Source organism: Dasypus novemcinctus, chromosome 12, assembly GCF_030445035.2.
Source record: "Dasypus novemcinctus isolate mDasNov1 chromosome 12, mDasNov1.1.hap2, whole genome shotgun sequence".
NCBI classification, from domain to species: domain Eukaryota; kingdom Metazoa; phylum Chordata; class Mammalia; order Cingulata; family Dasypodidae; genus Dasypus; species Dasypus novemcinctus.
The window spans coordinates 33105638-33124142 of record NC_080684.1 but is presented as its reverse complement, the minus strand read 5'-3'; the positions used below and the strand labels follow the sequence as shown (position 1 = coordinate 33124142).

At 43.7% G+C, this 18505-nt stretch overlaps 1 protein-coding gene across 10 annotated transcripts in view; it reads right to left on the bottom strand.

Annotated features, from left to right (window-relative positions):
• CSAD (cysteine sulfinic acid decarboxylase) overlaps positions 1–18505 on the bottom strand; it is a 37756-nt gene that overhangs the window by 7493 nt on the left and 11758 nt on the right. For 4 of the 10 annotated variants that reach the window (XM_058308146.1, XM_058308148.2, XM_058308147.1 and 1 more), the window contains exons 2-9: positions 16988–17010; positions 14927–15063; positions 14513–14639; positions 14338–14428; positions 13873–13979; positions 13376–13491; positions 11930–12009; positions 11580–11634 (exon numbers count right to left, since the gene is read on the bottom strand). In XM_058308146.1, the coding sequence (XP_058164129.1) occupies positions 11580–11634; positions 11930–12009; positions 13376–13491; positions 13873–13979; positions 14338–14428; positions 14513–14639; positions 14927–15063; positions 16988–17010 (736 nt within the window). Of the gene's footprint in view, positions 1–11579; positions 11635–11929; positions 12010–13375; positions 13492–13872; positions 13980–14337; positions 14429–14512; positions 14640–14926; positions 15064–15275; positions 15327–15841; positions 17011–18505 lie in introns of those variants that run through there. The other 6 variants (XM_058308154.2, XM_058308151.2, XM_071218870.1 and 3 more) reach the window with 5 other exon arrangements.

The following is an 18505-nucleotide window of genomic DNA, read 5'->3' as shown; positions in this document are numbered from 1 at the left end:
ACAAAAATTTTACACAAAAATAAAAAATAGGCAGAACCATATTCCTCAAAGCTCCAGAAAACAGTTAAAGGATTGTAGTAACAAGGCCAAGCCCTGAATCAAGAAAAAGGAAACTTAAAATTGTTTTTCAAAAAAGCCTTATGCTACCTTGCTGGCCTTTCCCTCACTCACTTCCCAGCTTTGGTGTGGAGCCAGTCCACACTCCCAGTGCATGTTCCTGGACCCAGAGGTAGAAGAGTAAACATCATGCATGTACATCTGTACCAATCTATCTGGTGGCAGCATGAAAGACTGAACTGGGACATTCATCGCAGGCTCACTGGACCAAAACTTGCCCAACACATAGAAGCACCTAGCAGGGCAACTAATAGGGTATTGAGAAAACAATCAAACTGCAGCTGCCTGGGGCAAAGAATTACTGGATATAAGACATACAAGGGAAGTGGACTTGGCCCAATGGATAGGGTGCCTGCCTACCACACGGGAGGTCCGCGATTCAAACCCCGGGCCTCCTTAACCTGTGTGGAACCAGCCCATGCATAGTGCTGATGTGCGCAAGGAGTGCCCTGCCACACAGGGGTGTCCCCCCATGAGGGGAGCCCCATGCGCAAGGAGTGCACCCCATAAGGAGAGCCGCCCTGTGTGAAAGGAAGTGCAGCCTGCCCAAGAATGGCACCGCATACATGGAGAGCTGACACAAGATGACGCAACGAAAAGAAACACAGATTCCTGGTGCTGCTGATAAGGATAGAAGTGGTCACAGAAGAACACATAGAGAATGGAAACAGAGAGCAGACAACTCGGGTGGAGGGGAGAGAAATAAATAAAAAATAAATCTTAAAAAAAAAAAAAAGGGGAAACCGACTTTGGCCCAGTGGTTAGGGCATCCGTCTACCATATGGGAGGTCCGCGGTTCAAACCCCGGTCCTCCTTGAGCCGTGTGGAGCTGGCCATGCGCAGTGCTGATGCGCGCAAGGAGTGCCGTGCCACGCAAGGGTGTCCCCCGCGTGGGGGAGCCCCACGCGCAAGGAGTGCGCCCGTGAGGAAAGCCAGCCCAGCGTGAAAAGAAAGAGCAGCCTGCCCAGGAATGGCGCCGCCCACACTTCCCGTGCCGCTGACGACAACAGAAGCGACAAAGAAACAAGACGCAGCAAATAGACACCAAGAACAGACAACCAGGGGAGGGGGGGAAATTAAATAAATAAATAAATCTTTTAAAAAATAAAAAAAAAAAAAGGACATATAACACCCTGAATGAGGAAAGACTATTTCTCATAGAGAAAGGGATATTTGGGTCCATGTAAATGAGAGAAGTCTTAAGGTCAAATGCATATGCCCAGGATAAGATGTAGCTGAGAAAAGATCAGGCAGATGCTACGTTTTTCTTCAGGCTATTCTTTTGATCCTGTGTTAGGGAGGCTAAGTTCAAAAGGATAGCATTTCCAAGGCCAATCTGAAAAGACTGGTAAGAGTTTCCTTCTTTCCTTCCTTCCTTCCTCCCTCCTTCCTTCCTCTCTCTTTTTAAATTATCTCCTGGCATCAAGGAAATCTTAGTTATAGCATTAGCAGGATACAAGCTTCAGGAATAGACATCTCAATCACTAAACTCCAAAGATAATAAATTAAAACATTAAAATGTCTAAGTGTACAACAGAAGACTACAAGGCATGCAAAGAAACATGAAACTGGCTCATGCAAAGGAACAAGATAAAGCATTATGGGAAACGGACTTTGGCCCAGTGGTTAGGGCGTCCGTCTACCATATGGGAGGTCCGCGGTTCAAACCCCGGGCCTCCTTGACCCGTGTGGAGCTGGCCATGCGCAGTGCTGATGCGCGCAAGGAGTGCCGCGCCACGCAAGGGTGTCCCCCGCGTAGGGGAGCCCCACGCGCAAGGAGTGCACCCGTGAGGAGAGCCGCCCAGCGTGAAAAGAAAGAGCAGCCTGCCCAGGAATGGCGCCGCCCACACTTCCCGCGCCGCTGACGACAACAGAAGCGGACAAAGAAACAAGACGCAGCAAATAGACACCAAGAACAGACAACCGGGGGAGGGGGGGAAATTAAATAAATAAATAAATCTTTAAAAAAAAAAAAAAAAGATAAAGCATTAGAAACCATCAACAAGGAATACAAGACTTTGGGCATACCAGGTAAAGACTTTAGAAGTGGTCTTAACTATGTTCAAAGAACTAAAAGAAAACAACCAAACAACTAAATAAAATCAGGAAAACAACAAATGAACAAAATGAGAATTTCAAGAAAGAGATAGAAATCATAAAAAAAGGAACCAAACAGAAATACTAGAACTGAAGATTACAGTAACTGAAATTTAAAAATTCCCAAAGGGGTTCACCATCAGACTGGAGCAGGCAGAAGAAAAGAATCAATGAGCTTGAAGATAAGACAATTAAAATAATCCAGTCTGAGAAGCAGAAAGAGGAAAGAATGAAGAAAAATGAACAGAGCCTAAGGAACCTGTGGCACACCAACAAGTGTGCTAATATATACATTGTGGGAGTACCAAAGGAGAAGAAAGGGGCATGAGAATATGCAAAGAAATAATGATTGAAAACTTCCCAAATTTAACAAAAGTCATGAATGTACACGTCCAAGAAGTTCAACAGATTCCAAGCAGGATAAACTCAAAGAGACCCACATGGAGACATATTATAATCAAACTGTCAAATGCCAAAGACAAATAGAGAATCCTGAAAGCCACAAGAGAGAAGCAATGCATAATGCACAAGGGAGCCTCAATAAGATTGCTAATTTTAAAACATTGTTTGTAAATCTTTGGAAATGAATAGAAATGGTGAAAAACACATCATAGTGTTCGTAACTAGCAGAGCTATTACATGGGTATGACAGTAGTTCAAAGGGACAGTCTAAGGACATGTATATTACTAGAAGGAAAGCTAAAAATGTAAGATAGAACTGTATAACATAGTGAAACCTCATATGAAATATAATTATGGGCAGCACACTTTGCCCAGTGGTTAGGGCATCCTTCTATCACATGGGAGGTCCGTGGTTCAAACCCTGGGCCTCCTTGACCCATGTGGAGCTGGCCCATGTGCAGTGCTGATGTGCACAAGGAGTGCCCTGCCATGCAGGGGTGTCCCTTGCATAGGGGAGCCCCACGCACAAGGAGTGCACCCCGTAAGGAGAGCCGCCCAGCATGAAAGAAAGTGCAGCCTGCCCAGGAATGGCGCTGCACACACAGAGAGCTGACACAACAAGATGACGCAACAAAGAGAAACACAGATTCCTGTGCCACTGACAACAACAGAAGCAGACAAAGAAGACGCAGCAAATAGACACAGAGAACAGACAACCAGGGTGGGGGGGAAGGGGAGAGAAATAAATAAAAATAAATAAATCTTTAAAAATATATATATATAATTATGGATAATATTGCATATAGAAGACTGTTTTTACAAATTATAAGTACAAATAAACTAAAGAGATGGAAATAGAATAGCAGCTATGGCAGGGGAAGCATAAGGAGATCGAGAAGTGGTGAGGGGTTTTTTAAATTTGTTTTTTGTTTATTATTATTATTATTATTGGAATAATGAAAATACTCTAAAAGACTGAAGTGATGAATACACAACTATGTGATTATACCAAATACCACTGATTGTACACTTAGGATGGATTTATGCTTTATTAATATATATCAATAAAATTGATTTGTTAAAAAAAAAAATATCTCAATCAGTAACCCAAACTCAGATATGAATAGACTAGAAAAAGAAGAACAAACTAAATCCAAAGTAAGCAGAAGGAAGGAAATAATAAAGATCAGAGTAAAAATAAATGAAATAGGAAACAGAAAAATAATAGGGAGAATCAGTGATATCAAAAGTTGTCTTCTTGAAAAGATAAATAAAATTGGCATACCTTTAACAAGACTGACAAAGAAAAAGAGAGCAGATACAAATAAGAAAAATCAGCAATGAAAGGTGGGATACAGCTACTAACCTTACAGAAATAAAAATGATTATACTATGAACAATTGTATGCCAACAAATTAGATAAACTAGATGAAATGGACAAATTCTAGAAAGACACAAAATACCTAGACTCAAGAAGAAATAGAAGATTTCATTAGATCAATAGCAAGTGAAGAGATTCAATCAGTAATCAAAAACTTTCCAACAAAGAAACGTGCTTGTTTCACGAGTGAATTTTACCATTTAAAGAATTACCATCAGTCATAACAAATGTACCACGCTAATGAAAGATGTTGTTAATGGAGGAAAGTGGGGGAGGGAGAGGGGGTGGGGTATATGGGAAACCCCTATATACATATATTTTTTCACCCCAAGATGGCGCCCTCATCTGTTTGCTCATTGTCTGCCCATTGTCTGTCTGTCTGTCTTCTTTAGGAACACCGGGAACTGAACCCAGGATCTCCCATGTGGGAAGTAGGCACTCGACTTCTTGAGCCACATCCACTCCGCCCCTCTATTTGTTTTTAAAGATTTACTTTATTTTTCTTTATTTATCCCCCCCCCCCCCAATGGTTCTCTCATCTGTTTGCTCATTGCTTGCCTTCTCCAGGAGGCACGAGAACTGGACCTGGGACTTCCTACATAAGAGGTAAGTACCCAACAGCCTGAGCCACATCCACTCTCCACAGGCTTTGGTGTCTGCTGGCTTGTGGCATCTGCTCATTGCAGCAGGGCCAGCGTCTAGCTTGTTGCAACAGGGGTAGGCATCTGCCCAGGAGGCACCAGGACCCAAACCCAGGACCTCCCATGTAGTAGGTGGGCACCCAACTGGGTTGAGCCACATCTGCTTGCCCCCCATTTTTTTTTTAAGATTTATTTCCCCCCCTTCCCCTCCTCCTGCCTTGCTGTTTTTGCTGTGTTGTGTTCTCTTCTTATATTCTCTCCTCTAGGATTCACCAGGATTTGATCCTGGAGACCTCTGATGGGGAGAGACGTTCCCTGCTAATGCACCACCTCAGTTCCTGGTTTCTGCTGCGCTTCACCTTGACTCTCCTCGTCTCCCTTTTGACGCATCATCACCTTGCTGCGTGACTCACTTGTTCGGAGCACTGGCTTACCACGTGGGCATTTGCATGGGCACTGGCTTGCCGTGCGGGCACACTTTCTCTTCTTTTGCACCAGGAGGCCCCAGGAATTGAATCCAGGTCCTCCCATATGGTAAGCAGAAGCTCTATCACTTAAACCACATCCACTTCTCCCCCCGTTTTTTTGATGAAATATTTATGTAATCTAAAGCTTCTCTAAAAATAAAAATATATTTAAAAGAAGAATTAACACCAATCCTTCTCAAACTCTTCCAAAAAACTGAAGAGAAGGGAACTCTTCTGAACTCATTCTGTGAGGTCAGCATCACTCTAATACCAAAGCCAGATAAAGATATCACAAGAAAAGAAAATTACAGGCCGATATCCATTATGAATATAAATGTAAAAATCCTCAGAAAAATATACCTTGGTACTAGGGACATGGATTGAACCCGGAATATCATGTGTGGGAAGCCGGCACTCAACCACTGAGCTGCACCGGCTCCCCTGAGTTGGCTTTGTTGTTTTTTGTTTTGTTTTTAAGGAGGTATCAAGGATCAAACCCAGGACCTTGGACATGGGAAGGAGGCATTCAACCACTTGAGCTACATCTGCTCCCAGGATTGTTAGATATGATACCAAAAGCACATGCAACAAAAGAAATTGATAAACTGAACTTCATCAAAATTAAAAACTTTTGTGCATCAAAGGACACTATCAAGGGAAGCAGATGTGGCTCAAGTGATTGGGTTTCCATTTACCAAATGGGAGGACCCAGGTTTGATCCCCAGGGCCTCCTGGTGAAGGCATGCCAGGCCTGCATGGTGAGCAATGCAGCAAGATGATGACACAATCAGAGAAATGCCGGGGAGGGTCAAGGCTAGATGCAGCAGAAACCTGGAACTGAGATGGTACAAGTGACAGGGAAGCTTTCTTCCACATTGGAGGACCCCAGGATCGAATCCCAGTGAAGCCTAGAAAAGAAAATGAGAAAAGAAGACAAAAAAGAAAGACACAGAAGATCATACAGTGAAGGGACAAAGCAAAAACAGCAGGGTGGAGGGAAGGGGGAGAAAAAAAAAGGACATTATTAAGAAAGTGAGAAGACAACTTAGAGAAGAAAAAATTAGGAATTCATAATAAGCTTTTTTTTTTTTAAGGCAGTACTGGATATTGAACCCAGGACCTCATATGCGCAAAGCCGGAGCTCAATCACTGAGCTATACCCACTCTGCTCACTCTAATAAGCTTTTAATATCCAGAATATATAAAGAACTCCCATAATTCAACAAGAAGATAAACAATCCAATTAAAAAATGCACAAAGCTCTTAATAGGCATTTCTTCGAAGAAGATATAATGCCAATGGCCAATAAGCACATGAAAACATACTCAGCATCATTAATTACAGAAATGCAAATCAAAACCACAATGAGATACCACCTCACACCTACAAGAATGGCTATTTTTTTAAGTGGCTATTTTAAAAAAAAGAAAAAAGAAATGTTGACAAAGATGTGAAGAAATAGGAACCCTTGTACATTGTTGGTGGGAAGGTAAAATGGTGAAGCCACTATGAAAAACAGATTGGTGGTTCCTCAAAAAGTTAAACACAAAAATTACCATATGACCTGGCAATCCCACTTCTCAGTATATACTCAAAAGAACTGAATGCAGGAACTCAATTTGCTATTTGTATACCAATATTTATGGAAGGATTCTTCACTATAGTCAAGAGGTGGAAACAACCATCAACAAATAAATGGATACAACAAATTGTGATATATATACAATGGAATATTACTCAGCCATAAAAAGAAAGAAGTTCTGATACATGCTACAACATAAATGGGACCCGGAGGACTTCATGTTGAGTGAAATAAGACAGACACAAAAAGATATTTTGTGATTTCACTTATATGAAATAACTAGAATATGCAGAAAGTAGAGCACAGGTTACCAGGGGTAAGTACAGAGAATGGGGAATGCGGTAGATTGAACTGTGTCCCACACAAGGACTGTCTAAGTCCTAACCCCAGGTTTTGTGGGTGTGAACTGATTTGTGAAAGGACCTTTGATGAGGCCAAATTGAATCACAATGGGCCTTAATCCATAGAACTGAAGTCCTTGTAAGTAGAGGAAATATGGACACAGTCAGTTAATAGAAGCAAAAGAAAAAGAGAGAACCATGTGATAGGGGCAAAATGCATCTACAAGTCAAGGAACCCCAAGAATTGCTGCCAAGTCAGTACCAGAACCCTACAGACTCTGGGAGAAAGCATAGCCTTTCTTGATGTTTGTCTTCTAGCCTCCAAACTGGGTGTCAGTAAATTCCTGTCATTTAAGCCAACCAGTGTGCGGCATTTGTCATTGTAGCCATGGGAAACTAAGGGAGTTAATGCATAAAGGGGGCAGTATCTCAGTTTGGGTGCTAGAAAAGTTTTGGTAATGGGTAGTAGTGATGGTAGCCCAACTTGTGATTAATGCCACTGAAATGCATGGCTGGCAGTGGTTGAGATGGGAAATTTTATGTTGTATATACGCTACCACAATTTAAAAAAGAGAGCAAATAAAGAGACAATCACAATTAAATGCAAAACATGAGGTTGGACTGAATCTAATAATGGAGGACAAAATGTTCAAAAGGACTTAACTGGAACAAGTGGAAAAGATCGGAATATAGATATGTATGTATAGCAATGTTAAATTTCTTGACCTTGATAATTGTACTTAATGCAGTTACATAAATGAATATCCCTATTCTTAGGAAATATACATATAAGTATTAAGTGATAAAGAAGCATGATGTATGTTCAGAAGATAGATCGAGCAATCTAACAAATGCTACGAAATGTTAAAAACTGCTAAATGTGGGTATCTGGGTAGAGGGTTTGTTGTAGTTCTTTGAATTATTTTTGTAATTTTCCTGGAAATTTGAAAGTATTTCAAAGTAAAAAGTATTTTAGAAAATCCCACCTGGCTTCTTTGCAGAAATTTACAAACTAGTCCCAAAATTTATATGGTAATTAAGGGACACAGAATAGTCACACAAAAATATTTTTGAAAAAGATCAAAGTTGTAGGACTCACACTTCCCAATTTCAAAAATTAACATAAAGCTACAAGAATCAAGTTGGTGTGGTATTGACAGAAGGTTAGACATATGAATCAATGGAGCAGAAATGAGAGCCCAAAAAGAAACCCTTACATTTACAGTCAAATGATTTTCAACAAATATACAAGAACAATTCAATGAGGATAACAAAGTATTCTCAATAAATGGTACAGGGACAAATGGATATCCATATGCAAAAGAATCAAGTTGGACCTCTTCCTCGTACCATATGCAAAAATGAATTAAAATAGTTCATTTGAACTCAAACAGATCATAAGCCTAAATGTAAGAACTAAAACTATAATACTCCCAGGAGAAAATATAGGAGTAGGTTCTTCGTGATCTTAGATTAGGCAAAACCTTATATATGACACCAAAGGCAAAATCAATCAGAGAAAGAAATTGATAAATTGGACTTCATCAAGCTTAAAAATATCTGTCCTTCAGGAGACACCATCAAGAAAGTGAAAAGTCAGCATACAGAATGAGAGAAAATAGCTGCAAATCATCTCCCTAATAAGGGACTTGTATCTAGAACATATAAAGAACTCTTACAGCTCAGTAGTAAAAAGACAAACCCCATTAAAAAATGGGCAAAGAATCCATATAGACATTTCTTCTAAGATGATATACAAATGGCCAATAAGTTCATGAAAAGGTGTCCAACATTATGATTCATGTGATAAATGTAAATCAAAACTACAGTGAGAGGGAAATGGATGTGGCTCAAACAATTGGGCTCCTGTCTGCCATTTGGAGGTTCAAGGTTCAATGCCCAGGGCCTCCTGGTGAGGGTGAGCTGGCCCTCGTGGTGAGCTGGGCCATGCAGGAATGTCACCCCACTCAGGAGTGTCACCCTGCGTGGGAAAGCTGCCCAGCGCAGGACAGCCGCCCCATACAGGAGTGCCAGCTGACGTGGAGAGCTGGCACAAGAGACACAGAGGAGAGAAAAGAAGAAGACATAACAGAAAGAACAGGGAGTTCAGGAGACAAGAGAGTAATCACCTCTCTCCCACTGCGGAAGGCCCCAGGATCAGTTCCCAGAACTGCCTAATGAGAATACAAGCAGACACAGAAGAACACACAGTAAATAGACACAGAGAGCAGACCATGGGGGGAACGGAGTGGGGGAGGAGAAATAAATAAAATAAGTCTTAAAAAAAAAAAAAACTACAATGAGATATCTCTTAACATCCACCTGGATTAATTATACTCAAAAAAAGAGATAATAACAAGTGTTTGTGAGTATGTGGAGAAATTGGAACCCTCATACACTGCTGGTGGGATTGAAAACCAATGTAGCCACTTTGGAAAAGTCTGGCAGTCCCTCAAAAGGTTAGAGTTACCGTAGAACCCAGCAACTGCACTCCCAGGTGTCTGTCTACCCAAGTGTCTTAGTTTGCCAGGCTGCTATGACTAATGTCATACAATGCTTGGCTTAAAAAATGGGAATTTATTGGTTTACGGTTTTGAGGCTAAAAGAAATCCAAAATCAAGATGTTGGCAAAGTTTTTTTTCTCCCGGAGTCTGTTATTCTAGAGCTGCCTGGTGGTAGTTCTTGGGCTTTTTTGGCTTTTATCTCTGCCCCCCATCATCTGGCAATGTCCTCTCCTTTCTTGGCTCTTCCAGTTTCTGGATTCTGCTGACTTCCAGCTTTTTCCTGTGTGGCTTTTTCCTGATTTCAGTTTTTCTTACCTTTATGGGGACTCCAGTGAAGTGGATTAAGACCTACCCTCATTCAGCTGGCCCACGCCTTAACTTTTTAGTTTTTATAACATCTGCAAGAGGTCCTATTTACAATGGGTTCACATGCTCAGGAATGTTGGTTGAGATTAAGAACATGTCTATATTGGGGTGCACAATTTAATTTACCACCCCAAGAGAATAGAAACAGATGTCCACTCAAAAACTTGTACACGAATGTTCATAGTAGCATTATTCAAAAAGTGAAAACAACCCAAATGTCCATTAACTGATGAGTGGAAAAATAAAATGTGGTCTATCCATACAGCAGAATATTACTCAGCCAAAAAAGAATGAAGTACTGACACATGCTACAACATGGATGAACCCTGAAAACATTACGCTAAATGAAAGAAATCAGTTCCAAAAGACCACATAGTATATGATTCCATTTATATGAAAATATCCAGAATTGGCAAATCCACAGAAACAGAAAGTAGATTAGTGGTGGCCTAGAGCTGGGCAGAAAGGAACATTAGGGAACGACAACTAACAGGGACGGAGTTTCTTTTTGGGATAATGAAAATGTTTTAAAATTAATTGTGGTGAAGATTGCCCAACTCTGTGAATATACTAAAAACCACTGAAATGCACACTTCGAATGGGTGACTTGTATGATAAACTATGTATCAATAAAGCTGTTACCAAAAAAGTTTATACAATAAGTAGAACTTCACTATTCTAATTATTGCCCATTCTGATTTTCAGAGGTAGCAGCTATATACCTATCAATAAATATTTACTTTTCTAAATAACAAAAATAGGCTCATAGTGTCCATTCTATTCTGTAACTTGCAATATGTATTTAATACATATAGTGTAAGTCTTTTCATGTTAGTATATATATTCCTTATCCTTTTTAATAGCTAATAATAATAATGATGGCAAGTAATATTTGTATAGTGTTTCTATGTGGCAGGCACTGCTCTAAGTGCTTTACATATATTAATTCATTTAATCCTTAAAGAACCTTATGTGATTTGTTGTGTTCTATATTATGTCCATTTTACAGAAGAAGAAACTGAGACACACAGATATACCATAATTTATTTTATCTTCTTATGGACATTTAAGTTGCTTCCAATTTTCTTTTTAATTTTTCACACTCTGATCCAGTAAACATACTCAAGCACCAAATTCTACTGTGCATTCACATACTTGTGATGATAAATTATGGCATAAATTCCTCGTAGTGAAACTCCTGAGTCAGTGGACAGACACGTTAAGAAAAATTATATAGATATAAATGCCTCTGAAGATGGCTGCATCAATTTTTGTCCTCCCAAAGTGCAGGAGCAACTCAAAGCCTACACCCCTTTACCTCTGCCTCTCCTCAGCCTCGCCTGGCACGGATCCACCCCGTTCACAGAAATCTTCCATCCTGCACTTCCAGCCTCCTACACCCTCCCTGTATTAGTACCTTGGACTCCCACAGTGACTCAGTCCTGCCTCTCAGAATCCGATCCTACCTACGTGTCTCAGCCTCTGTCTCGTGGAACTGGAGTCCCTGAAAGTAGCCCAGAGCATCCTCACCCCTCCGGCTGCCCAGGGGTCACTTCCACCCGCAGGGAAGATGGGCATGAGATCTGGGAGGGGGATGAAGGAGTGCTCTGAGTAGTTCAAAGTGCGCTCCAAGAAGGGGACAGAGGGGTCCTGTTCCACTATCTCAACACCCCTCACTCACCTCAGCCTGAGCCAGACTGATCTGCCTCTCCAGATCCTCAGGAATCATTTTCCCTCTGGAAAAGAGAACTGGGTGGATAGAGAAGGGCCAGGCCAGGAGGGGGAACAGTTGACAGTAGGGTAAGGTGGAGTTAGCAATACAGAGAGCAACCACAGTGCTGGTTTTTCCCTAAGAGGGGTAAAGCATCTGAGGGGATGGGGCAGGAGGCACAGGAGAGGCAATTCTGCAGGAATACGAGGAGAGGGGAGAGAAGTCCACCAGGGGTCTGGGCCTGAGGCCAAAGCTTGCTGGCAGTGGAAAGTACACTGTGACAAGCTGGGTCAGGGCCACATGGACAGAAGGATCTTCACCTCTCATCTGCCTTGACCACTCGGACACTGTCTGTGCCAAGTCCCAGAAAAGCAGCCCCCTTCATGATGGAGTAGTGACACTGTGAAAGAAAGCAGAGGGCACGTTAGCATGACCTGGGCTAGGGGCCAGCAGGCAGGATGATGAGAGGAGGCAGACTTGCAAATATTAAGTGTAAGCAGTAATAGGTAGGATCTGGTAGACAAGAGCTTCTCAAATGTTATGTGGGAAATGGATGTGGCACAAGTGACTGAGCTCCCAGATTTGGTTCCTGGTGCCTCCTGGAGAAGACAAGCAAGATAGCAAGCTGGTGCGGTGGGCAGGTACGGCAAGAAGATGCAACAAGATGATGCAACAAAGAGACATAAAGAGGAAAGACGATGAAAGATACAACAAACCAGGGAACTGAGGTGGCTCAAGCGACTGAGCACCTCCCTCCCACATGGGAGGTCCCAGGTTCAGTTCCTGGTGCCTCCTAAAGAGAAGAGCAGACCCAGAAAGCACACAGTGTGGGGGGTTGGGGGTATGTGGGGACCTCTTATATTTTTTGAATGTAACATTTAAAAAAAAATAAAGAGAGAGGGAAAACAAAGAAACAAAAAGAAAGCACACAGTGAAAGGACACACAGAGCAGGCAGTGAGCACAAACAACAAAGTAGGGGGGAGTAAATGAATAATAAATCTTAAAAAAAAAAACATTAATATGCAAACCAATCACCTAGGTGTCTTATTAAAGTGAAGATTCAGATTCAGTAGGTCTGGGGTGGGACCTGAGATTCTGCACGACTAACAAGCTCCCAGGTGATGCCATGAGTAGCAAGAGTGTGGATTTGGGAAACTTGGCCCAGTGGTTAGGGCGTCCGTCTACCACATGGGAGGTCCGCGGTTCAAACCCCAGGCCTCCTTGACCTGTGTGGAGCTGGCCCATGCGCAGTGCTGATGCGCACAAGGAGTGCCGCCCCACGCAGGGGTGTCCCCCGCATAGGGGAGCCCCACACACAAGGAGTGCACCCCATAAGGAGAGCCACCCAGCGCGAGAAGAAAGTGCAGCCTGCCCAGGAATGGCGCCGCCCACATTTCCCGTACTGCTGACAACAAGAGAAGTGGACAAAGACGCAGCAAATAGACACAAAGAACAGACAACCAGGGGAGGGGGGGAATTAAATAAATAAATAAATCTTTTTAAAAATAAAAAAAATTTAAAAAATAGAATGCATTATTATTTAAGGAAAAAAAGAGTGTGGATTTGTTCACTGCATCCCTGCTTCCCCCTTCCCACCCCCACCAAACAAAAAGCAAAGTGAACAAGGGTGTTAACTCAGCCTCCTTGACTGGAAGGAAGCAGCACATCAGCCAGGGAACAGTCTGGCCTTGGCAGAGAAGGGCCAGGCAGGTGGAGGACTGAAGGGTCTCTGATCCTGCTGGCTAGAGACTAGACTCTTCCCCACCTCTTTCGATGTGAAAAGGGCCAGGGGTGGCAGCGCACGGAGGCCCCTTTGCTTGCAATCCGGGTAGCGCTGGTAGCGGGCCAGGTTCATGGCATACATGTTGGAGATGGAGCCACCTGTCACAGGGAGGGGGTGGTGGCAAAAAGCAGGTCAAAACTGGAAGCCTCCACCCAGAAGAGCTGCCTGAAGAAGCACGAGTGTTTGGCTCCTGGGTTGGGCCTGGGCTCTATGAACGACAGGGATAATGTAACCCGGAACAGGCCCAGGTCTGTGGCACCTCCTGAACACCACCCCCCTCACCCTGGGCTGCTCCCAGGGGACAGCCCCCACCCAACTGCAGCTCTGGAACACCGGTCCAGCACCTGTTTGGCAAACACAGGTCCTGCTAGAGGGGAAAGAGAGGACTCACTCCTCCCTACCAGCTGCCTGGAGCGAGAGAATGGTGGGGGAAGAGGAGCCCTTAAGGAGGCTGGGGAAGGGTCCTCCTTCTCACATACCAGGGCAGAAGACCCCATCCCCAGAGCTCCAGCCCACCAGGGCCCGGAGTTTCTTCAGCACCTCCTCTTCCATAAGTACAAACACGGGGGCGATTTCATAGGTATACCTGCCAGGAGAAGGAATGATGAAAGAGAGAAAGGAGACAGGGAGGGACTGCCAGGTCGGGCCCTTATATTACAGAGGAGTCAAAGAAAGGAGGCGGTGAGAATGAATGAGGAAGGGTCCAAAGAGAGCAACAAGCTGGTGACAGAACCAGGGACGCAAGGATGAGAAAAAAATCGGGGGTCGGAAGGCATGAGAAAGCTTGGAGAATGGGGGTCCAAAGGATACGAGAGGAAAAAAATGCAACAAAGATTCCCAAAAAGCAGCAGAGAGGAGGAAAAATTCCCTAATCCACTAAGGCACCTCTCCCCCAAACCCAAATCCTTTGTGGGGTGGTGGGAAGGGGCCATGGTTTGGCTCACTGGCTGGTGTTGAGGGTCTCGGTGATAATCCGCCCGGCCAGAGCATGGGGATCCAACCCTGAGAAGAGCTGGTTGAAGAACCGAGGGTGACCTGGGGGGGGGGGGGGGGGGCAGGGAGCTCAGAGTGGGCTGGGTACAAACTCCAAGAATTCTTTCCACCAGAACCTGTACCCACAGGTCTTCACGCTGTATCGAATCACCTCCCGGCACCGCTCCACGATCCGCTCCTGTGACTCCCCCTGGCTCCGCAGCTCCAAATCCAGCAGTTGCTTTAGCTCCTCTGGCTCCTTCCACTCACAGACCTAGTTGTGACAGAGGGGGACTCTGGCTGCCCAAACCACACCTCAAGAGGTACAACACACCACCAATTTTCACTTAAAGCGACAATACAGGAGTATTTCCAAAGCAACACTTAAGCAAAGGTAAATTAATACAGTATAGCCGGTATATAAACCCCTAAGGCACAGCGAGACAGTAACACATGCTGGGGAGAAGCCTTCTCCATCTCAAACGAGAAAGTTCTGAGCCAGGTTTTGAAAGGAAAAGCGAAGCCTTGTTGGACAGGAGGAGGGTTCTAGAAAGGACCCACCTTCTCAGAGGCACTGGTGCCTTTCCGAATGGCCTCGTCCACGACAATCCCAAACACGTCCTGGAGAAGGGCTTCCGCAGCCCTGGGGTCGCCGTCAAGGGAGAGGAGTGGTTTAGAGTCAGCCATCAGGATAAAATCTGTGAGCAGAGGAGGCCTGTGTACCTCACCTGAGCCTCACCAGTGAGAACCCCAACCCTGCGATGAGCCCAAGACACCAGCCTTGCAACTCAATCAACTTCACTGGCAGACACGGACAAGTGTGAACATTGCGGGGGAGAAGCCAGAGGACGCCCGTGGAAACTGTAAAAAGGCAGGCTAAGCCCACTTAATGCGGGAACTAGATTCTTACCTTCGGCTCAGGTCCTGGTTCTGCTGGGCTAGTGGCAGGATACACAATTAGCTTTTCAGAATAGCAGGACCAGGACAGCAGAGGGAGAGGTACAGGCCTATCAGTCACATGGCCATGACATCACTTCTCATGACCCTTGTCCTAAAAAGCACTTAGATTTGGGATAGGGACAGCAGGTTCCGATAAGTCCCTTGAATAATTATTAGCTTACACGAAGGAGGGGGAAATGAGATCAAAGACACAGGCACAAACACAGGCCGCGTTAATGTTAGGTTTGGGGAGTGGAGAGTAAGCAGGGAAGAGGGGATTCCCCAGGGTGGAGATGTCTGGCCAGGAGCCCAGAGCAGTCCAGGGAACTGTTACAGGTCAGCCTGGGGACCAAGGGGGAGGGAGCCTGAGAGAGTGTAAAACGGTTGAGGTAGCAGCCCTCAGAGGTCAATCTCCTATGCATCCCAACCCCACGAGTGTTTTGAGAACCCACCCAATTTCTAAAACACTCTTGTAGAGCAGGAAGGAAAGCAGGTGACAGTGAGGAAGCATTTCATTGAACAAGTGTAGCTCTGTACCTTGCAAACTGAAAGTGTTCAGTAAACGGGAAGTCAGTGAAGTGAGCACAACATGACTCTGGGACTGGGAAGGCCTCCATGTTCCACCGAGAAGACACAGATGCACATGCCACAGCTACAGACCAAGACATGGCTGGATGGTGATGCTAAGTGCCTTCTGCACTGAGGAAAGGAGGAGACGAACAGAGGCTGAAAACAGAAGACGTGCACCAGGACTGGAGCTGAATCCTGAAAGCGGGGAGGAGAAATGGGATGGTGGAAGGAAGGAAGAGGGGCGCTCCGGGTGAGGCAGGAGGACTACGATGAGTTTAGGGTGGAAATGAACATGGCTTGTCTGAGGCCAAGCAGACACTCAGCTGGCCGGAGTAGAGGGTCTGCATGGGTGATCTGGGAACAAAGGCAGGCAGGTAGATTACAGGAATCTGAATTTTATACTGCAGTAAATGGGACGTCACCGAGAAAGGCTGTGGCAAGGAGTAATGTGAAGAAATTGATGCTCTCAGAAGACCAGGTTAGCAGCAGGATGCAGATTTAACAGTCTGTTAGATTATAAACCAGGCAAGAGGTGATCCATACTTGAATACGGGCAGTGTTGGTAGGAAAGGACAGATAGAAGAATCTGCAGGTCACTCACTGAATTCAACCATTATGGATTCAATGTTGGAGGAGAAGGAAGAGGCAAAGATGACCCTTTCGCCTGTCAAGTGATTCCCACCGGTCAATACGGCCTGTCCACACACTTGGCTCATCAACATGCCTTAGCGACTCACTCTGAAATGTGAGCAGATAGCCCAGGCTCACCAGACACTTGAGGAAAGCCCCTAACATGAACCAGAGGCAACGACAGACAAACAGAAACAAGGCATTTGCAGGGAGGAGAGAAATACAGGAAGTAGAGGAAAGCCTCGAAAATACAAAGATACTGCATCCATGAAAAAGATTGGCTGCTTGCTCTGAAAAAGAAATACTCAGAGAACAAGAAAAAACTCTAGGGTTTTAAAAATATGACAGCCAAATTGAAAAATTACACGAAATGATTATAAGGCCAAGAAAATCACAGAGAAAGATAAAAAATATATATAATGAAATGAACAATGAGAAAGAGAGGAGAGTAGATATGGCTCATGTGATTGAGCACTTGCTTACCACAGGGGAGGTCCCAGTGCCTCCTAAAAACAAAAACAAAAATAAAAAATAAATAAGCAAGCAAATGAAAAAACCAACTCAGGGGAGTCGATGTGGCTTGTTGGATGAACTCTGGCTTCCCCCACACAAGGTCCTGGATTCAATTCCCAGCCCCTGTAGCTCAAAAAAAAAAAAAGAGAACGAGAGAACAGATACAAACTTTAGGTTAATCCGAAAGGCCCAATATTCAACTAATAGAAGTTTGGGGGGGGGGAGCAAGAAATAAATTATTAAAGAAAGCTTTGAAGGACAGATTAAAAGGATCCAGTGAATTCCCAAAATGAAGGCAGATTATATAATATTTCAGAAAAATAAATATTGTTCTTCCAGAGATAACACAAAATAAGCAAACAAATTCAAACCAGGCGATATGCAAAGGTTAGAGAACCAGACAGCATCAAATTTTTCCATCCAGGGAAGAGGCAAAAGGAATTCTGAGGACAGTAATTAGGTTGGTACCAGGAAAGCAAACAAGTACCAGTCTTCAGGGGGGAAAAAAGAAGTGGTGACTCTGCTCAACTGGGCACTCACAGTGCCTAGCAATATTACTGTTTTTCAATTGTCAGCTCTATCTCCAATTCTCCATTGCACAATTTCCAAAATTTTCCACATTTCTCAAACTATTGACCCATCTACCTTTTCCCTCCCTCTTTCATTTCAAATTAATTAGAAAAAATAAAAGCCATCAAAACTTCTACAACTTTTTGCTACCTACACTCTGGATCTCTTCATTCATTCGTTTATTAAACATTTACTCAGTACCTAGTATGTGCCAAGCACTTTGGTGGCCACTGGAGGTACCATAGAGACCAAAAGACTAATGACCTGCCTCCTAAGTTCAGTCTAAGGCAAAGGTCACCAAGACGCAAACGGTGAGCCAAACCATACATAGTTTTGTGTGGCTTGCATGAAATGTTTTAAAACTTTTAAAAATAACTGTCAATGCTGAAAGATATTTTACATAAAATTCGAAATGTCTAGCTTCTTATGAAAAAAATCAAAGACTCAGCAAACTGGACCTGAATTAATAAGGAGAAACAAATAGCTATAGTTGGAGTTGTCTCTTTATTATTATATTTTTGTGTTTGTTTTCTAATTTTTTATTTTTGATTCAGAACACATTCATGAAATCAAAAATCAATAACAGTACCAAACATTAATATAGTGAAAAATCTCATTCCCACCCCATCCCCTATGCCACATTCCCACTCCCCACCCCTACAGGTCACCATTTTTATTGGTTTGTTGGATAGTCTTCTAGAGTCTCCAACGCAAATACAGTATTAGTCCCCAGTTGCTAAAACAAAAACCATACAATGGGTTGGCATAACAAAAGGAATTTATTGGCTGATGGTCTCAGAAGCTAGAAGGCTTTCTTCCTCCCAGGGCTGGTATTTTCTGGATGGTCAGCAATCTTTGGGGTTCCCTGGCTTTTCCACCACATGGCCATGCACATGGCCACATCGTCTCCTTTCTCTT